The 20,863-nt window shown below is 39.1% G+C and overlaps 1 protein-coding gene across 3 annotated transcripts in view; it reads right to left on the reverse strand.

Moving 5' to 3' along the window:
* Positions 1-533: 533 nt before the first annotated feature.
* Positions 534-20,863, reverse strand: part of CEP85L (centrosomal protein 85L) — a 93,842-nt gene continuing 73,512 nt past the window's right edge. For 2 of the 3 annotated variants that reach the window (XM_084777320.1, XM_084777321.1), the window contains exons 7-13: positions 20,136-20,288; positions 18,190-18,344; positions 14,864-14,981; positions 14,065-14,115; positions 10,184-10,291; positions 8,206-8,437; positions 534-5,159 (exon numbers count right to left, since the gene is read on the reverse strand). In XM_084777320.1, the coding sequence (XP_084633446.1) occupies positions 4,996-5,159; positions 8,206-8,437; positions 10,184-10,291; positions 14,065-14,115; positions 14,864-14,981; positions 18,190-18,344; positions 20,136-20,288 (981 nt within the window). In that variant the 3' untranslated portion in view covers positions 534-4,995. The remainder of the gene's footprint in view (positions 5,160-8,205; positions 8,438-10,183; positions 10,292-14,064; positions 14,116-14,863; positions 14,982-18,189; positions 18,345-20,135; positions 20,289-20,863) is intronic. The other variant, XM_084777322.1, reaches the window with a different exon arrangement.

Consider the following 20,863-nt stretch of genomic DNA (forward strand, 5'->3'; position numbering starts at 1 on the left):
CATTTCTGCAAAGTGTCCTGTTGATTAAAAGATTTGACTCATATGCCCAACATAGAAAACTGAAGACAAATCTGTTGGAAAACTAGTGTGACTTCTGATGTCAATAGAGATGACAAATGTCCATAAGGGAGCACAGTGCTAGCCACCGAGGAAGCACTGCACTAGGAGCTGAGATGTACACAGACTTCATTTCACATTTAAGACACCTGCCCATGGGAACTCTCTCCACCTTTCCATAAAGACATTGAGGAAAAGCCTTTTAGTTAATAAAATAACTCAGAGCAGAAGTTTTGTGTTCTGGTCAAAGATTCTTCTATGTATTTATGGAAAGCAATTACTTAAAAATCAAGCCAACATATTGTTGTCATAGAGAGCTTAGCATACAGAGCCTGGGCTTTCAAAAACATTCTTATACCAACATTAGACAACTTGAAGACAATTATTTTTCTAAAAAAATTTATTTCTCTGCAAATACAAATTTCAACATCAACAAACAATAGTCCAGTGGAAAAATACTAGCCATTGACATTGAAAACTTTTTTCTTTGTTTAATAAATAGAACTTTGGCATTCAAATTTCTAGCTGTAAACCCTATTTAAAAAACAAAAACTCCTTTCCAAAAAGGAGGTAAAAACAAAAAGACAGAAGGCATAAGCCAGCCAGTGGCTTCACATCTTATTTTTACAATAACTGTATTTCAGTTAAGCCATGAACACTGTATTTACACATGAGGTATTCTGGTGGTTCAAAAACTGAACCTAGTTTACAAACCCACCAGTCAGTGACTGATTGCACACTCTGCTGTGCTTTTTATGTGACCATCTAGCACCTAACTACTTCAGGTCACCACACCAACATGATGCTCAATTTCACGCTTAAGTACTTAAATAACTACATATATAATATATATATATAAATACACACACACACACACACACAAATGTGAATACATTGAAAAGGAACTTCCTGCTGTCTCTATAGAAAAGGCTGGGCTTCAAACACATACAAATATGATACATCCTCTCACGTTTACCAAGGTAGCTATCCTCTAAGAAGAAATGGCTCTTTTCAGAAAAATCTTAAGTCTATTTACCAAAGAACAAGGTGCAATAATCAACATTCTTACAGCTCATGTAAGAGAAATAAACACTGCAGGCAAAAAGGCACAAAAGGTTCTCTCTGTATGCAGCTGCAATGGTGCTGCCGATGACTTATTGACTTCAAAGTACATTCTATTATATTCAATATTTCCTTTAAATAAGAGTTCTCAAATCATTCCCTTTCATGATTGAATGATACATTCGTACAGCAATTACCGTCAATGTTTTGGGAAGGCAAAGTTGAAAATGTTGCTCTTTATAGCAAATAGAGAGTTTCTCTTAGTTTGTGAACACTGTCAGAAATGGGGGAGAAGCGGGGAGCAAGAGCTATCGGTGGTTCCACACGTCATCTGCTATTTGTGGTCATTCAGAGAACATCTTATCCCTGTAAGGACATATGCAGTCACAGAAGTCTAGATGAGAGCGTCAGCAACCAAAACCAGAGGCGTGCTTGAGTTGAACAGTGCTGTGGGTAACAGCCCACATGCTTAGCTCCTGCTGCTCTATGAACTATTACTGATATTTAAAGAACATTCTCCAGTGAAATAGTCCCTTTACAGAACTCCTTCCTCCTACCGAGTCTGAAACAAGAACAGTATTTGCCACAAGCTTCTAAGTCAGAACTGTCCAATATTCATCATTTTCTAGCTCTTCGATTTTATAAACAAGCTACTAAAAGTTAAATTTGATTTTGCAAAATTACAACCCTACAATCATCACTAAGATATAATGTTAACATTAAACAGTGAATCATAGCCCAAAAATTAAAAGGGACCGTGTTTTTAAAAATAAAATTCTTATGTATTTTACCTAGTCAAAACTTACAATTTTAAAATCAGAGGGCCCAGGAAATTTAAGTTTAAGTCTACATTTCTGACATCAGATGCAAGGACAAAGCAAACTGTGCCCTTGACTCAGCTCAGTCTACCTGCACAGCTAAGTAACCATGCCTTCCACGGCAACTCTTAGGCTGCCTCTGTTCTGTGTGGCTGTGTTAGGATGGCTTCATTGAACAGACTAAAAATAAAATGCTGTGCAACACTTCTTAGGAGAATAAAGGCTTGATATGTGAAAGCATAACAAATGAAGGTTCACTAATATGGAAACTTACAGATAGATTTACTTTAGAATCTAAGTTCCTTTTTATTTTAGGCATATGCCATTATAGTAACTTCCATGTACACTCTACTTCAAAATGGGGATAAAACAATATAGAATTGCTATTTGCCATCTTACTTGACCTAATGGTAAATTTTTGTTTTCAATATAATATGATGTTAATACTGTTCTAGGAAGGGCATGTGTTTAGGAAGATGCTTCTGAAAAATAAAATGCTGACTAACACAGTTCCATTTTCCTTAAAATCCCCTCCAGAGCTGACTACTTATCAAAGCCCTCATTAATTCTAGACTCTAATAAGATATTACAGTTGTAGTCCATTATATCAAGACTATCACATCTGAATACCTTTTAAGTGGTAGTATACAATTTGGAAACTAAAATGTATCCATAACATTTTGGTAATTTCTTGGGTTAATGTTTTACTCCAAGCTATGTGAATTCAACTCTTTAAGTTTTATAAGACTAGTCAAAACAGAAATTGTTTAATTTATTGCAAGGGATCAGAAAAAAAAGGTGTGTATGTATGTCTCTCTCCACATATATGTATGTATATATACACACATATATACAAATTAAAATATGACCACAAATTTGCTTTAATATAGTAACTATAAACCTCCAAGAATAAACTAAAAAGCTAGAACTCTGGAGACGTAAGAAGCTGCTAAGATGAGTCAGCAATGGGTGCTCATTAGTGCTGTAGTTTTAGGTGTCTATCTCTGAAATCACCACAGGATGGCGAGGACTTTATTCAAAGAGAAGGTAGACATGTTACTCGCTGCACTGTGGGTAACCCATGTAGATACCATTATCTAACTTTACAGCTTGGGACCATCTGTGCATTACGTTCTGCAAGGCATATATTTTTGCAAGAAACAATTTGATTGTCATCAAAGCACTAGTCTTAAAACCCAAGGAGCACAGTTTTAAAGAACCAAAATCTTGAGTGGCTGGTTCCGTGTGGCTTAGGGGTTGGGATGCACAATCACCAACACACTATTAGTAGCCAAGAGGACTTAGCACTGAATGGATGGAAACTCTGCCACGACGTAGTATAACCAACCATTGAAACATCTATGGACAGCCGAACACAGGCCCATTCTGAAATGAGTCCTCCCGAGCATTCTCCTCAGAGGTCTGTCCCACTAAGTTTTCACTGTTGAGATTAGAAAAAATCTTTTCTAGATGCAAGCTTTACACCAGAGTAAGTTTAGCAAGAAAACTGATGCGCGTCCAATCTCAGTCGGCAGTACTGCCCTGCAGGGTCCACACCCTCTGCTCTTCCCGCTCTGTAGTCCTGCCTCAAGGAAACTGGGTTGCATTTTAAAAAACAAGAGAGAAGGAGAGAGAGAGAGAGAGAGAGAGAGAGAGAGAGAGAGAGAGAGAGAGAGAGAGAGAAGGAGGGAAAGGAAGGAAGGAAGGAGATAAAGAATCTAACCAACTTATAAAGGGCAATGCTTTGCCTATATTGAAAAGATTATAATGAATTCTGACTGCAATATAATCTTTCTTATTGATATGCAAACAACGCTTATTTGAAGTTTAGGTGACTGTGTACATCTGCTCAAATGAGTTGCAATTCATAGTAGTTCGTACCCTGATCTCCAGATGAACTAACCTAAGCAATTTCATACTCCATGACAAACTGTTTGTAATGTAACAAAATAAAAGAAATTAAAATATCATTGAGAATTGTGTTTTGTTTTATGCTACTATTAATTCATATATGAATAATATGCTTTCTCTTAATGTAGTTTAACTCTAAACCAGGCATAACACAGTTCAAATGTAAATTTTTAAATGTGGATAAAAAGCAACTATACCAGAGTTACTTTGTCATCTGTCTTTTTATAAGTCATTGAAGGCCTCAGAAGCCTTCTATTAATTATATATGGCTCTGTTTGTATATATATCATAAATAAAAATTGAAAATAGTAAGGGTTATGCTGAAATTAATTGCAATTACTTACTTTTTCTTATATATAAATTACAATGCCAATGAAAAAAATCATCACATCAAAGTTTCACACTGCTGAGACAATCTCTAACTACTCTAGAAAAAAAAAATAGCTGGTCTGTCTTCAGTGCCAACATACGGCCAACTTCACCATTGCACACCTCAATACGGTCACTTTGAAAAACAAATGACTTTGCTTGCTGCTCTTCTATATTAGAACAACCCGCCTTGGTATTGGATCTAGTCAGCCTGCCAAAAAATTCCAAAATGTAGCACATGCTTCTATATAAAATGAAGACTTAAGAGTGCCTTTCAAAGCTTTGCTTTGATCTTTGAAATCCTATTATATTGTGGATGAAGTCCATGCATATGCAAATGCATGGGCATGCACACACACAGAGACAGACAGACAGACAGACAGACAGACAGACAGACAGACAGACAGAGACAGGCTGAGAAAGAGTGAATGAGTACTCACATGTATAAACACAAAACTATAGGAGAAAAGGAAATCCTACAGGGTTATCTGAAGGGCACTGTTCACAGCTTGGTCCTACAATCAGTAGTCTGAAAATACAGGTTATTTTGTTCTTTTTCTTGCAGGCTTTATCTTATTTTTCAAATAGTAACGTGATTTTTTGCCTGATTTGATCAGTCCCTTCAAAACTTCCTCAGGAAAGCAAATATGACAACAAAGCTGAAGTGCAGGGCAGGGAGTTCCACCTTCCTTTCCCTTGTACGTCCTAAAAAGAGACAAAGGCCTCCAACACAGCAGCGGTTCACACTGAGTCACTGATGCCGTGGGGCAGCACGTGATCACTGGGTAACGCAGTTGTCGCCCATGTCCTGAGCATAGCGGTCTGATATTGTAGTCCTTAACTCGTCAATGTCCCTCCGTAACTGGCAAACGTCCGAGAGCTTTTTGGTGAGCGTTTCTGGGCTGTGGTCATTTTCCGTCTCTTCGGCTGAACAGCTCATTGCTGTGAGGGGAGGGTGGGGAGACAGACATGTTAAGATTCTCACCTTCATCGTGGGAACATGATTCTGGGTTCAAATGACACCTTACTTGATATTACAAAGATCTTATGTATGTAGTCTTCAAAATCCCTGCTAGTTAAAATGTATTAAATGCATACAGCTACACAAAGTCAGCAAGCTTAGTGGATGGCAATGTTACAAAAGAGAAGAAGGATGTGCTCTCCTATCTATTTTCTTTCTTCCTTCTTTTTTCTTTCTTTTAAAAAGATTTGTTTATTTATTACATATACAGTGCTCTGCCTGCATGTACACCCGCACACCAGGAGAGGAGCATCAGATCATATTATAGACGGTTGTGAGGCACCATGTGGTTGCTGAGAATTGAACTCAGAATCTTTGGAAAAGCAGCCAGTGCACTTAACTTCTGAGCCATCTCTTCAGCCCCTCCTGTCTCTTCAAACTTCAAACTAGAGTACTTCATTCCTTTCCATTGACAAAATCTGAAAAATATTTGCCTAGAGAGAGGAAATACCTTAAATTTTATCATTACAAAAAGAGATTTTACTGGCATGCAGACATTAGTTTCAAAATACATAGCTGAAGTATTAAGCCTCTATAATCTCGAACAACTGAATCAAGTTTATAGAGTGGCCCATGGGAACAAGGGCAAGGCTCTGGTCAGCTGGCTTTTAATCTACCCTGGTTTCTCTTTGTAAGCATGCCCCAACACAAAAGAAGAAACCTGAAATAAACTATGTCTGCCTTCACTACTCTGGCACAGGAGCACAGGATCCTGTTTTTAAACACTAATGAACATTTGCTGTTATCAAGGTGTGATGCTGGATGCTTACTGTGTTTCAAACAATTCCATAAACAGCTGAGCACAGTGTGTATTGTAGATGACTCTCAACTGCCCACAAGATACAGAGGCACAGAAAAAAAGACAAATGGACCTAACTGGAGAAATGGTTGGGACTTATTTATTGGTGGTCCATGAAAACAGAAAAAGTCGGATGGAATTTGATAAACTTCAAGGCTAGTAACCAGCCATTAAACAGTAGAAAATGATTTACATGCAAGAGGAGTCATAAGAAATAAGCTACAGAGATCGGTGGAATCTAGTCTATCACAGGAAGAATACTGGGAAACATCGTGATGTAGACAAAACCCTGGCAACACTATGAAGTGTGGACAGGGAAAACAGGTTGAACAGAAGGAGCAGCCCCACTCACGGCCATGGGAGCCTGAATTGAGGCTGCTATAATAGACTAAGGAGCAGCTCTGGAAGCCCTCAGCTATCTTCACTTGAGGGTCAGCGACTGCAAACAGGTCACAGAGGAAAGGCAGGCAGAGCACGGTGGTGCTTCCTTCTTAGGGTGAGGAGCAGGGTTAGCAAGGGTGAGTGGGAGTCTACTTCAGTCATGCTGAGTGTGAGTGAGTGTGTGTGTGTGTGTGTGTGTGTGTGTGTGTGTGTGTGTGTACAGAGAGGGGGTGGGGGCATGTGACTATACAGGAGATCAAAAATGCCTTCTAGGCAGAGCGAGAGATAAATGTCTGTATGGCCGAGAAATGCAATAACAGAGAAAAGCATACATAAACAAAAAAGTATTCAGAGATGATTGGAACTAAACATAGAAAGAAATAAAAACTTCTACTGACTAACAGTTCTTATGTATCCAATATGATTTTTTTAAAAACAAGGTCTTCTGGCTGTCCTGTAACTCACTATGTAGACCAGGCTGGCCTTGAACTCACAGAGATCCTCCTGCTTCTGCCTCCCGAGTGCTGGGATCAAAGGCATGTGCCACCATGCCCAGCTTAAACCTGATAATGAAGTTGTTCTAAATCACTGAAGTCTTATATATGTGAATGTCTTCTTTTTACTCCAAGAGATGAAGTCTAAGCAGAGTGTCAGTGTTCACCAGACATGTCTGCTAAGATCTTTGTCACAGCCCAGCTGCGCCATGAAGCCTTTGCAGGCCCTTCCCATGCAGTCTTAGTGATGGCTCTGCTGTGTGTGCCCACTGCTCCTGTCACATCTCAACTGCAGCACTTACTGCAATGATCTAGTCACTGGTTAGCAAGCGAGGGGTTGTTTAATTATCTACACTCACAGCACCCACTTAGTACCCACAGCAATGAAGGTGTCTGCTACTTACTAATACTGACCAGAGTTTTCACATGCCTACACTTAAACATGTGGACAAACCTATGAAGTGAAGGTAAAATTCTGCTGACCCTGCTAAATACAAATGCATGTGTCATTCTACAAGTAACATGCTTTAAGACCATTTGTTTTAAACCAAACTGCCTATTATATAGAATTTATACAAAAATATGTAGCTATTTTTAGAGAAAATGGAAATATTCTCTTGTTACATACAAACCACACTGAAGCAAGAATTCAGCAGAACTGTTTTTTAGTGTAGCCTTTTCCAGTTTTTAATCTTGATACTATCTATTAAAAAGACACCCACAATACTATATTATACTCCTGAGAACCACACAAGGAGATGGGCATTCCTACAAAAGGAGGCCCCAAAGGAAGGCTCGTACTATTTTATTCCTGGGTCAGCTCTTACACAATCTTGGGGAGAGAGACAACAGAGTCCAGGGATGTCACAAAGAAAGGAGAAAGCCATGCATGGCAAAGGCAGCACATCTATGGGCGAGAATCTGGCTCACATGAAATGACTGGCAGCCCCATTCAGCTATAGGTCACGCAATGCTTACAAAACAGTATTATCTTACAAATATTCTAGCAGTTGAAACACAGATGACTCACTTGTCTGTGCAAATGCTACTGGAAAGCAGCAGGAAAAAGGGTAAATAGGAAATCACTGCTAGTGATTTCACACTCAGTGTAGGAAACATTTCTAGGCATTCTGCAGCTATGCCCTTGCTGGCTCCATCAGTTTGTATGACGAACTGGACAGAGGTAAACCTGGGACCGCCAACTTAGTCTGAGACTTGCAAGGCCAAAGGAAAGGAGAGCACAGTAACAAACATGGAGACGCAGTTAGAGTAGAGACAGTCACAGCCACTTACATCTGATTCCCAGTAACAATGAGAGATTAGGCTCCTTGCCCTGAGCTCGTTGGTTAAGAATACTGCACAATGCTTTCAAGTCAAACAAACAATAGGACATTTCCTTGAACAGCTGATCAATCACAGTCAAGTCAAAGAGAGGCCACTTAGAATGAATGGTCTGCAGCCTAGAATGCTCTGCTGCCTGGCCCTGATCCAGTAAAGAGTACGTCTCTGCTGTTTGTCTTTGGTTCTGTAGTGGATAAAGAAAGCAAAGGCCGGTTGTTAGAACAGAGAGAAGGTATTAAAAAAAAAATCATACAGGTTAACATTTTTTTCTGAAGTCTACAAACAAGCCTATTATCAAACATCATAGTATTTTTACTTTAACCAAATTCAGTTGCTGACATTCGGTAGGAAAACAAAAAACAAAACAAAACAAAACCCCCACTGACTTATATTTACAGGCTGGCTCTTCTGCGCCATCAGATGCCCACGGCTGACAAAGAGACACATCCTGGCAGCCTCGGGCCCTCAGTGCCTGAGCAGCCTATATCTACGCACGCATTTCCCACAAGGCAAGCCGCTTGGAATGAAAAGAACGAGGACAGCTTAAGCCTCATCCCATGATCTAGTTAAGTAGCAGAAGTGACTAAATTATACTGGAAGCATCTTTCCTTTTTATGAGATTTCTTTCATACAATATATTCCAATCACTTTTGCCCTTTTGAACTCCTAGATCCGCTCCACCTCTCCTCCCTACCTAACACAATACCCCCTTCTTTTCCTCTCTCTTTTAAAAAAACAAGCAAGCAAAAACCAAGAAACACAAGACATACCCAAAACAAAATAAAAGAAAAACTGTCCCATAAAACAGAAACCAAAATATACAAGCAAAAGATAAATAAGACAAAAAATGCTCAACAATCCAAAATGAGACAAAAATAGCACTGAGTTTGTTTCATGTTGGTCAACAGTTTATTCCTGGGCATGGAGCCCATCCTGACGTGGGGTTCATACACACAGAGATTCTACTGGAGAAAACTGGAACTATTTCTTTAATTTTGAAAAAGGTTTATTTGTTATGATAGTCATCAAAACTAAATTTTACAACTTAATGCATACAGAAATAGAAACACGATGTGAAAGGGAAAGCAGTGCCAGCACCGCAGAATCAGCTGCACCTGGGAGCATCACCAGACTCAGGACTTGTCCTCAGCAGATGCTGTTCTCATCTCCAAGGCTCTCCTCTCTCCTCACCCTGAAAACTGCTAATGAAACATGAGCTCAATGGGATTTCCAACTGGAACTGTTATTTACGAATCCCAAACAGACTGGGGTGAAAAGAAAGATTGCTTTATACATGAACGCTAGATAATAAAGGTAAAAGGAATGAAGTAAGTGTGGAAAACTAGCATTTTTTGATCATCTACTTATTTAGGCAATGAACTTTGACTAAGCCCACCAAGGAAACAGATGTTGGCAAACTGAATATTCACCCACCCCACAAATCAGCTCATGTTGGTAGTAGCTGAACCTTTATAATAAAAAAGTCAGGCTGTCCCCACTTCAACCTAAAAAAATTATTTGTATGCCACTTAGAGCAGGATAACCAGCCACTGTATAATACGTCAGCAATACAGAATATTCATAGCAAAAATTGACAAGCATTTCATGCAGCCTTTAGCTCTAGCATGATCTGCAGCAGCGCTGGAAGGTCCTCTGCTATAACCTCCAAGGACTCTGTCTCTGCTGAATTTACTGGGACTCAGTGAATGTGTAACATCTGACTTTAACTAGTTAAGTCATGACAACTGGATTCTAATGTATGAGGGGGAGATGCATAAGAAAAATAGAGGCTTGTCTTTGAAGCCTAATGAGCTCAGTTAATCAGCACTTCGAAGTCAAGTGAACATGGTCTTTCTCTAATGTACGCAGTGAACACGGACTTTAACGAGGTGGAGAATCGCGCTCCGGGCAGCCCTGAGCTGTTACTCACGTCCAGCAATGCACCTGTCAGCCTCTGCAGGCTTCCGTCTTTCCTTTCCAGCTCTTCTACCATGGTCTGTGCAGTCAACGTCTCTTTAGAAGGTTTCCCTTGCATAGACTAAAATGACAACAGTGACAAAATAGTAAAGCAAGTATGTTAATCCCAAGGTACATTTCGATCTAGTGTACTCTCAATACTTAGGATCTTCCGCAACCCTAGTCCCTTCCACGGTGAAGTTGTCACCTTTAAAACAATTCACATTAGAGTAGGGAAGCAACAGCAAGAAGTTTTTAATGTGCATGAAACATGTCAAATTGAGATTCCTATTTAAAGCTATACTAGAATTCTTATTTTATTAATTGGTGTTTTATACACTAGGAGTGTGTTGGCAACAAAGCAATTCTGTTAGATTTTTCATAAGGTTAATAAATGTAAAATGATAGAACAAGGCAGACTTTATTTTTAATTAGTAGTAGCTAAGCTCCTCTGCTTATACCGTCCTGACCAGTGAACATGACCCTGAACTCAGGCCAGAGCATACTCTGAAAATTAATCTCCTTACTCCATTATAAAACTACATATCATGTAGATAAACTAGTACTGCTTAAAAAAAAAAAAGGAAAAAGTCCTGAATGTGACAAAGCAGCGTAGAAGACACAGCAGACTCCTAATTTTTTATCACACTACAGGAAGACGCTGTCACTCGGGTTCCCAGGTGTTTCTATCAACTTTCCCTTCTGTGGTCAGACCATGAAATCAATAAACTTATGACCAGGGGAGAGAAATCATTTTTTCTACTAGTCTGTATTTATTCTTAACTGAAAATGACTCAGCAGATGGACTTTCAAAATAGCACATATCTATTATGAATGTGCACCATCCTATTATTTCTGCATGTGATGATGTCCCAGAGGCCGACATAAGAGCAAATATGAAGCAGGTAGGTATTTAAATGTCATTTAATAAAATCCTGAAAGTCTGAGGACTCAAACGTTAGATAAAAATGAGTCAAATCATTTAACAAGTATATTTTCTTACAGGAACTTGTTTTATATCCCCTCAAAATACATTTGACAATACTGTACCAAGGAAAAGCTATCTGAATATATTTTTGACACTGCAATTGTTATGGAATGTCATTTGACTGAATGACATATGGAGATACATAACCTACTTGATATTTATGCTTTCTGGCCTGACAAGATTATTTATCTATAACTCAGAAGTCCACTGTAATTTTCTTGATAGGTGGCTTTATTACAATTATACAGAAAACTATAAACCTCCCACACTTTAAGAATAAAAACAGCCCAAAGAGGTCATTTCATGGTTCTGCACTGCAATCCCTTAAAAGCTGAGTGTTGTGTACCTTGACAAGCTCAGAGCCACTTTGACTAGGAATGACAATTAGTATTTCCACTAAGACCAAAACTAAGCCAGTGACAAAACAGGCAACTTTATCTGGAGTACTTGGGAGTATGTGGCAGTAGTGTCACAAGAAGGAAAACTGACTTTGAGAAATAACAACAGCTTCACACATCACACTGGTCGGTCTCAGGAAGCCCGTTCTGTGAGTGGGCTTCTGTCTACTTCCCAGTGGAAATCTAGGTACACTGCTAAAGCTGCTGACAACCACATGCCCTAAAACAGCAATTACTTTATTCTATGCTGTATGAAAACATGTGCATCTAAGGGTTAAAGACGAGCTGGTTGTGCTATCGTGTCCACAGGTTAAAGAACACAATTTGGTTGTCAGGCTAGATCTCCAAAGGCAAGCACACGCAGCTCAGGCAGTGCGCGCGCAGCTCAGGCAGTGCACAGCAGCATGTTTATTTCCTTCCCAGTCACCCAGCTGAACAGAAAAGAGCTGCTTACATAGTTCTGGCACTGTACCTAATGCTCACACAAGCTTTTGAAATATTTGCTACTGTTTATAAATGCAAATGCGTAAATACATAATACAAGTTATTAGTTATTTTTCTATGTAGACAAACGAGAAAATTTGATAGATGTTTCAGAAAATTTGTTCTGTAATATGTTATTTCACAAAAGAATTTTCAAAGAATTTTTGAACTCTTGTGATTTAAAAAATATATATGCTCCAATAGTGGTTCCCTGCTACATAAAAGTAAGTGATCCATATTTTTCTGAAATAAATATTTGGCTGTTTTGAAATGTAGACTACCAGTTTGTCCTTAATTAGCCATGTCAAAGATTAATAAAAATTAAAGGATTGAATTAGGTTTTAAATATCAAAAAATCTTTCTTACATTCCAAACTTATTACCCTTAAAAAGTCTGTTAAGTTCATAACCTACTGGCACTTATTATGTGCATTTCTGAAGGTGAAAAGTGATTTTAAGTGCATGTACTGTTTAAATATAAGAATCTAAAAATACACACATAACTCAAAGGAAGGGAAGCCGTATGTATTTTAGCCGATACCACAAAATCTGTAAACCCAACTTAAAAGGAGTCATTTTAAAGGAAAAACATCCTAGTATTGCATTCATACAATCCTGTGCATGTGTGTGCACATGTGCACGGCACGTGCCTGCATGCACACACATACACACTTCTCTCGGGTTATCTGCACTGAAATCTCCACTCAAACATTACCTCCCTTACATGGTCATCCTTTCACACTGAACTCTCCTTGTCAATGCCCTCATGGTTTTAATTAGTACTTTTCTAATAGAAAAGCAACAGAACTTGATATTTATTTTCCATTTTTTCCAACCCACCCCATTAGACTGACTTGAGAGTTGTTTTGCTTGCTAATGAAATTTAAGAACTGTGTCCATCTATAGAAAGGGGCTCCATAAGTATCTGACAGATGAGTAACAGAATTAAAGACCTGTTAGCTCCAAACGTTTAAAGTATACATTATGTGTCCAGAGTTTTGGTAAGTTCTAACTCCCCAGCTGAGGGTACCAGAAACTCATTAAGATATAAATGTAATATGTTATCATTTGGTGATATATAAGAGTAACAGTGTCATTAGGCGGAAGAGAGAAACTAAAAGGAGCACTGTCAGTCCCACCTAAAGGCTGGGAGAATGTTGCCACACAGCATTGAACAATTCTTTTAGGATCCTCACAGCCGAGGAGGTGATTTGATAGACAGCGTTCTTGGGAGGGCACAGGCACTTCAGGAAGACCACAAGCACGCAAATCCACTGAGGTATCATGTGTACATATACAAGCATGGTCCTATGTAGGTAGGAGGAACTATACAAACAGAATGTGGGGACCTCATACTTAACATTTCCTGTTTAACTGCTACATACTGGAAGTGTTACACAAATAATAGACAGCCCTTGCTTCTGTACTTGGTGAGCATCACCTAACTAGTGCTATGGGCACTGTAGAACAAGGGCAGTCAGGAAGCAAAATCAGAAAACAAAACAAGGGGAGAGACAGAGTAGTATCAGAAACCTCAATATTAGGTGCATCAGTGGGTTACTGCGGAGAACGCTACAGAAGTTTGTGGAAATTTTGATGTAATAAAAGAATATAAACTGGGTTGCACAGTGAACGTTTCAGATGGACCTAGTAAAGGAAAATTAAATGACAAACAACATTCCATTCGCTCTCATGATTAGATGTCTGCATCCTGAAGCAAATGAGTTCTCAATACCCGAGATACTAACTACACTCAGTTAAAGAGAGGGAGCGGCAAAGGGCGAACAATCTCACCATCCCTTTGGAGAGCTGCTTTACTAAGAGGAATTTTCCTGTTTGTAAAATTAATATTAAATAATTCTTAACTTCATCTCAGGTGCCATTAATATCGTATTTTCATAGATATATACGTTAATACTTTTAGATAATATAGTCAGTGAGTAAATTTGCATACATATACATTAAAATATGTAAAAATATCCCTTACCTGAATTTCTAAAATCATTCTGTTAATTTCATCCTGTTGGCTCTCTATTATCTAAAACACAGCAAAATAAATTAATCTTAATCTTTTCCATTACTTTAAAAAAGCACCAATACTTCAAAAAAAAATTAAAGGCTTATTTGTAAATATCTTTATTTTACAGAAGCACTCATAGTAAAATATCCTTTAAATTGTAAGATTGTTTGGACTACCCATGAGTAAAAGTGCGACCATTTTCTTTTTTTTTTTCTTCCAGTTTTTTTTATTAATTTATTCATATTACATCTCAGTTGTTAGCCCATCCCTTGTATCCTCCCATTCCTCCCATTCCTCCCACTTCCCCCCTACTCCCCTCCCCTATGTCTGTGACTGAGGGGGACCTCTTCCCCCTGTATATGCTCATAGGGTATCAAGTCTCTCCTTGGTGACCTATTATCCTTCCTCTGAGTGCCCCCAGGCGTCTCCATCCAAGGGACATGCGACCATTTTCTTATAGTTCTTAATGGCACTGTCCTTGAGAGTAACCTTGAGAGAGACTGAATAATTTAGGGGAAAATACCTCCTTTTGTTTTGGGTTTTAAGTTGAAATAATTTATAATTTATTAAATTGCTACCTTCTTTTCAAATCAAAGCAAACTAAATATTTTGTAAGCTATTAAATACCAGTATAATTATAAATCACATAGAAAGTTGTAAGATGTGCATGCACACACACGCACACATACACACACACACACACACACACACACACACACACACACACACACACGACAAAGATGAATCTGTTCTGGTGTCTACTGACCTTACTAGCAGTCGCATTCTGCTCTCGGAGATGATCATTTTCACTTTGAAGCTGTTTTGCATCTAACATGGGAAGGCGGATTCCATCTTCAAGGCATTTTTCTACTTTTTGTTGTAAGCTGTTGGTTAGGAAAATCATTTTCATGAAGACACGTTTTTAATCAAACCATTAGGCTCACAGAAAATACACAAAGAGCTATGTATCTTATAGAAGTGAGAGGAGCCCATGGTTAGATAGAGGCTGGTCACCGCTTTAGAAATGGTGAGTCTGAAGTCAGAGCTAGCTGCCTACGGTGTGGCAGCCCTATGTCCTACTGGAGTCCTCACGTCCACCTCAAGAGCTCAACTCTGTGCTCTGACCCAGCTCCTCCTCCTTCCCCTATGAACACTGCCTTAAGCGCTGGACCAGGAGAGTGGTACCTGACCAAGATGCCTAGGGTAGGGAGGGAGGTTAAGACCTGTGCCTTCTACTTGGAGTACTCAGCCTGGTTGTAGGGACCGCAGCTGTGAAACCAGAATCCCTTTCCCTCCACTAATAAGAATGTGGCTCTACCATGCTAAAAGCTTACTTAGGTATAATAAAAATAAATCCGTTTCCTCCAACACAGTCTCATTAAGGGCAGACCCCATATCCAGAAGTAGTGGGCTACCACAAAACAAGCTCAATGGTGTTCTTTTAGACTTTTTGTCTCATTGTGCTTTGTTTGGGCTTCTTTTCTCTCCCCGCCCCTCTGTGTTTGTTTGTTTTTGTTTGTTTTAAAGGGAAAGAGAGAGAAAGAATATAAAAGTGGTTGGGTACAGAGGGGAGAGGATCTGGGAGGAACTGGGAGAGGAAAAAAAAAACATGACCAAAATGTATGGTAGGAAAAAATCCTTTCAATTGAAAAAAAAAAAAAAAAAAGGTAAAGGGAAGGGAGATGTTAGCCACCAGAATGGGAGATTAGTATTATTTGGGTAAAAGCAAACCCTGTCATTAACAATAACAGCCCAAACCAAAGCATTAACACCTGGGAAGGGGTGTTGCAACATCTTCCAGGCACTAGTGTATAACTGGAGTAGTCAGAGGTGCTGTGAGTTCCAGGCCAGCCCAGGCTAAATAGTGACTAGCAGGCCAGCGACATATGGCACGATTCTGTCTCAAAACAAACAAGCAGCAGATGACTAAATCTCTTATAACTTTGATTTTGGGTTTTCTTTTGTTTGTTTGTTTACTTATTTACTTATTTATTTATTTATTAAGTATTACAGTAATCCGAAACTCCTTTTTCCACACTTAGGTTGCAGAAAAAGAACTGATAGCACCCACGGCAGAATAAGGGCTATGGGAGACTACACTGTAATCGTTAACTATTGTAAAATTTTACTTCTTCAAACAACAAGCACAATTATAGTCTGAAAACTTGGTGTAAGACACTATGTTCCATGCACTTAATTGCGTGAGGGTATAATACACTTTAAAAATTAAAATCTTTTAGTTTGGGAATATAACTCTGTCTGGGCAAGCACAAGGCCCTGAGTTCTATCCCCCAAACCCATTAACAAAGCAAGCATGGTGGCACACGCTTGTGAACCAGAACTGGGGAGATGGAAACACAGTGCTTCCTGGAGCTCACTGGATAGCTAACCTCACTTACTTGGCAAGCTTCTGAACACTGAGAGACTGTCTCAAACACTAAGGCAGATCACTCCAGAGAAATGATACTGGAAGTTGAGCCCTGGCTGTCATGCACACATATAAAATCTTCAAAGTTCAAAACAGAGCTGACAATACAAGGGGGAATGAGCGGTACTGCTTCATATCACCAAGTTTTCTTTTGTGGATTTATGTCTGGATTGTGTAGCAAGGTTATTTCCAAAAGTAAGGAAGCTCTTGAATGGCACAACTCCTTAAACTTTCCTTTCAAATGAAAAACTTTTTTTATTTGTAAGTTTCTTAATTAAAAAGCAAATAGATTAGAAACATTAAATAAAATGTAATGAAATAATTTATAGTCACATATACATCTGAAATTCTTTTGAAATATAAGAAATACCCTAAAGCCAAGGAATCTTAAATACTATTCCTATCCCTCAATGTTAAGTGATGGCACTGTCAATATAAACACTGAAGTTAAAAATAAACTTTGAGATCAAGAGGAATTTTCTAAAATATTATTTCTGTCAGCCTCAAGATAAAACTTAAAATGGAAAATGTTTCTGGAACACACTGCACTAATCTTCACGAGTAAGCATGTGTGGCTCAGGGTTCTACAAAACCTAACAAAGGGGGGGACACAGACAGGCAGTCTGCAGAAGCGAGCAGTGGGAAACAGTGGCATGCAGTTATCTTCCAGAATTTCTATGAAGGTTCCAAGCACCACAATTTTAAGTTTCCTTGGTCACAGTGTCCTACAAAAAGAACTCATGCACTGTTTTTATTTTTATCAACAAAGATAAAATGTCTGAATTAGTGAAGATCAGGAAGTTTTTTTAAAAACTAAAAAGTTGGTATAAATTATGAATTCATAAAAAATTAAAGTGCAAGAAAGAAAAATACAGAATAAAAATGTAAACTCAAAACTATTACAGTTTTGGGAACTTACATCAAGAACAGAAATCAGAGTTTACTGTACTGAAATCTAAAAAAAAAATACTAAGCCAAGCATACTCCAGCTTTAAAACCTAAAGTCAAGTAGCATCAGCATGGCCAGGCTCCAGGAGACTGGACTGCTCACACTTGGCTTCTTCCTTTTTGCTATTTGACTCTTCAGGATAGTTAGGTCTACTCAAGGTTGATAACAGTAAGGTTTAAAGACTAGTTAGGAAAAGAATGCAAACTTATGAAGGCAACAGTTTTCTAGATTTACAATAAAAATTTCCAGTTTGAGCACAACTTGAATAACCCCACGGATGCTACTGTACAACTAACAGCTTGGACGTGAAAGTGTACAATGAGGCGTGCCATGTGCACAGCTCTGGAAAGCACATGGCTCTCTGTCATTCCCACTGGGATGAGATCAGAGCCCATCAACTCCCTGTGGGGCTCTTTATGAAGGAATGTAGTGTACTTTACAGGTTTCTTTCTACTGTTTACAACTTTCACTTGTTTTGAAAAAACCTTCCACTAAAGGGTGTGCCTGGCCTTCTCGGCCTTCAGTTGTCAGAGTGCCCTTGCTTGTTCATTCTTTTGCTATTTTCACATAACATTTTTGGCAAGGTGCTGATGTAGTGCTTCAAAATATCAAATCACAATAGAACCAATCAGCTTCAGTGAAGCACAGTTTAAGCAGAGCAAACTTGATAATGTTGGCGACGTAAAGTGCATGAAGACACTGAAGGTCTCCTCACCTCTGGACAGACGTCACCAGCTCCTTCTCCTTCTTCTTCTGGCACAGCAGCTGCACTTCCTTGTCTTGACATTGTTTCTTAATCTCCTCAAGCTTTTTCTCTGTGTCTATCAAAGCCTCTTGCAAATTCTTGTTTTTTTCTTCAAGAACTTGCAGCTAAGGAAACACGGTTACAGTTTACAGAAGCAATACTAAGCACACCGCCTTTAAAGTTCCTGCCTTCTCAAGGAAACATGGTTACAGTTTACAGATGCAATACTAAGTACCCTGCCTTTAAAGTTCCCGCCTTCTCAAGGCTAAGCGGACCTATCACTTACAATCATTCTCTATTTTCTCTAAAGAGCTTCATACTATCTCCTCCTTTGTGTGAAAGAGTCGGGAGAATGGGATTAATAACAAATATATAATTAGTATCATAACATCATCATGTGTGGATGTGTGCCTCTTTAGTATTAGGTACATCCAGACTCATTCTGACAACTCCGGAACTTATCAAATACTCCAATACCATTAAATTTCTTTCCAGTCACTGTTCACCCCACTCCACGGTATCCTACTCCACTACTCTCTATGTCTCTGCGGGTTGACTGCCTTTGAATCTCATGCATATAGTCATTCAAAGCTGCCTATTATGGCTGGCTTATTTTACTGTAATCATTTCATTGCAAAATGTTCTCCAGGCTTACTCATGTTGAAAAGTGTGTCAGAATTTCTTTCCTTTTCAAGAAACAATAATAGTCGGTTCTATGTACATATTATCGTGTGTGTCTATTCACCCATTCGTGGGCACCTTGTTGGTTCCGTATTTTGACTACTGTAAATGACACTGTTATAAGCAGGGTTCAGGAGCACCATGACTCTTGGTAGTAGGTTTCCTAATGGGCATTAGGTGCTATGATCTCATGTGTTTTAATGCTTTACTGCTGCCTCTTCCTGCTCACATAATCTTCTATGGCCCTTAAGTGCCTTCTTTTATATAATCTTAGTTTTATAACTTACAAATTAAGATAAAATAAAGAATCTCTGCCTATATACATCCTAAATCTCATCTAAGGGTGATTTTTAACCTCCACAAGAAATTGACAAATGTCCACTGTCATTTGCTCTGGGAGAGAGAAGCTGCACTGTTACCTTCTAGGAGGCAGAGGCCTGAGGGGCTGATTACAAGAGCCACACATCCTGCAGTGCACAAGGCACAGCACACAGAACACCTTCTGCCCTCAAATGCTGTGTATGCCAAGGTTGAGAACCCATGGCTTGGAAAGACCAAGATAACTGGAGTAGATTCATGTTTTGAGAAATCTTCACCAGAATTGGTAAAAAGACTTTGAATGAGTTTTCAGTAAAGGAAAACAGAAGTCAGAGGAGTGAACAGAGGTTATAGACCAAGGTATTTAAAAATTAACTAGATTAAGAACAGTGGGGAAAATAAACATGTATAGAGATACTCAACAAGTGTGGAAGAGCCTTGAATCCCAGAGACACACTGGAGAAAACCAACACTAGAGTGAATGTGGCTATAAGAGGTAGACTTAGCACCTAGGTTTAGAGCCTACAGCCTTTTAAGAATAAAACGCTAGGGGCTGAAGAGATGGCTCAGGGGAGAAGGTGCTCTGTAGCACAGGCCGGACGCCTGAGTCTGACGCCTGGAACTGAATTAAAGGAAGAACAGAAGCAACTTCTCCACATAGTTGTTCTCTGACCTCCCTACACACATCATGCCTGCAGATAATAAAAGTAAGGTTTAAAAACAGAATACTAAGTTACCACGTAGGATTATACAAAGGTAATCACATACTGACAGGAAAAGGGAGATCAGGTTCTTCTTACGAACAGCTTTAGAGTCAACCTGTATCTTAGGAGCAGCAATCGTGCACGTGCTTTCAGAGTGGCTCAGTTTCAGACACAGGTTGGAAGCGTGTCATCAGTGCATGTTGACCACATTACCTGCAGGCTCTGACTCTGCACGTCATCGAGAGTTGGAAGATCTGCCAGGTACTTTTCCAAGGTCTCAATTCTTCTCTGCTTTTCTTTGTTTTGCTCAGATTCCTTCTGGCATTTCTTTTTCAGGCTGTTGATGTATCTATCTCTGGTTTTCAGCTAAAGGAAAACATGAGTCCTCAGTTGTTTTGACTTTACAAATCAATGTTTTGTTCTTGGGTATCTCTGAAGGTATCAGTGGATCTCAGGTTACAGTAAAGGCCATCAAGTGAGTTAAGAGCTGCGTGGTCCGCAGGTGGTGCCTTTAACAGCAAGAGCAGGAGCTGTCCCTGACTCTGTGGCCTGCCCTTTTCCTAACTGGACCACCTTATCTTGCCTCAATAGAAGATATGCCAAGGTGAGCCGAGATCTATAGGAGGTCTCTCCTTCTCTGAGAAGAAAGTGAGGGAGTGGAAGAGAGGAGGAGGGAGGGAGGACTGGGAGAGGAGGGAAAGGAAGTTCCAATCAGGATGTAAAGTAAATCAATTAATTAAAAAAAGAATTCAGAGGATATTTATTTACTTTTATAAATTAGGCTATTTTTAAAATTGTACTAAGCCAGGTAGCAATGATAATTTTTTTTTTTTTTGTTTTTTGAGACAGGGTTTCTCTGTGTATCCCTGGCTGTCCTGGACTCACTTTGTAGACCAGGCTGGCCTTGAACTCACAGTGATCCACCTGCCTCTGCCTCCCGA

This window comes from Acomys minous (genome assembly GCF_964271855.1).
Source record: "Acomys minous genome assembly, chromosome: 3".
Lineage (NCBI taxonomy): Eukaryota > Metazoa > Chordata > Mammalia > Rodentia > Muridae > Acomys > Acomys minous.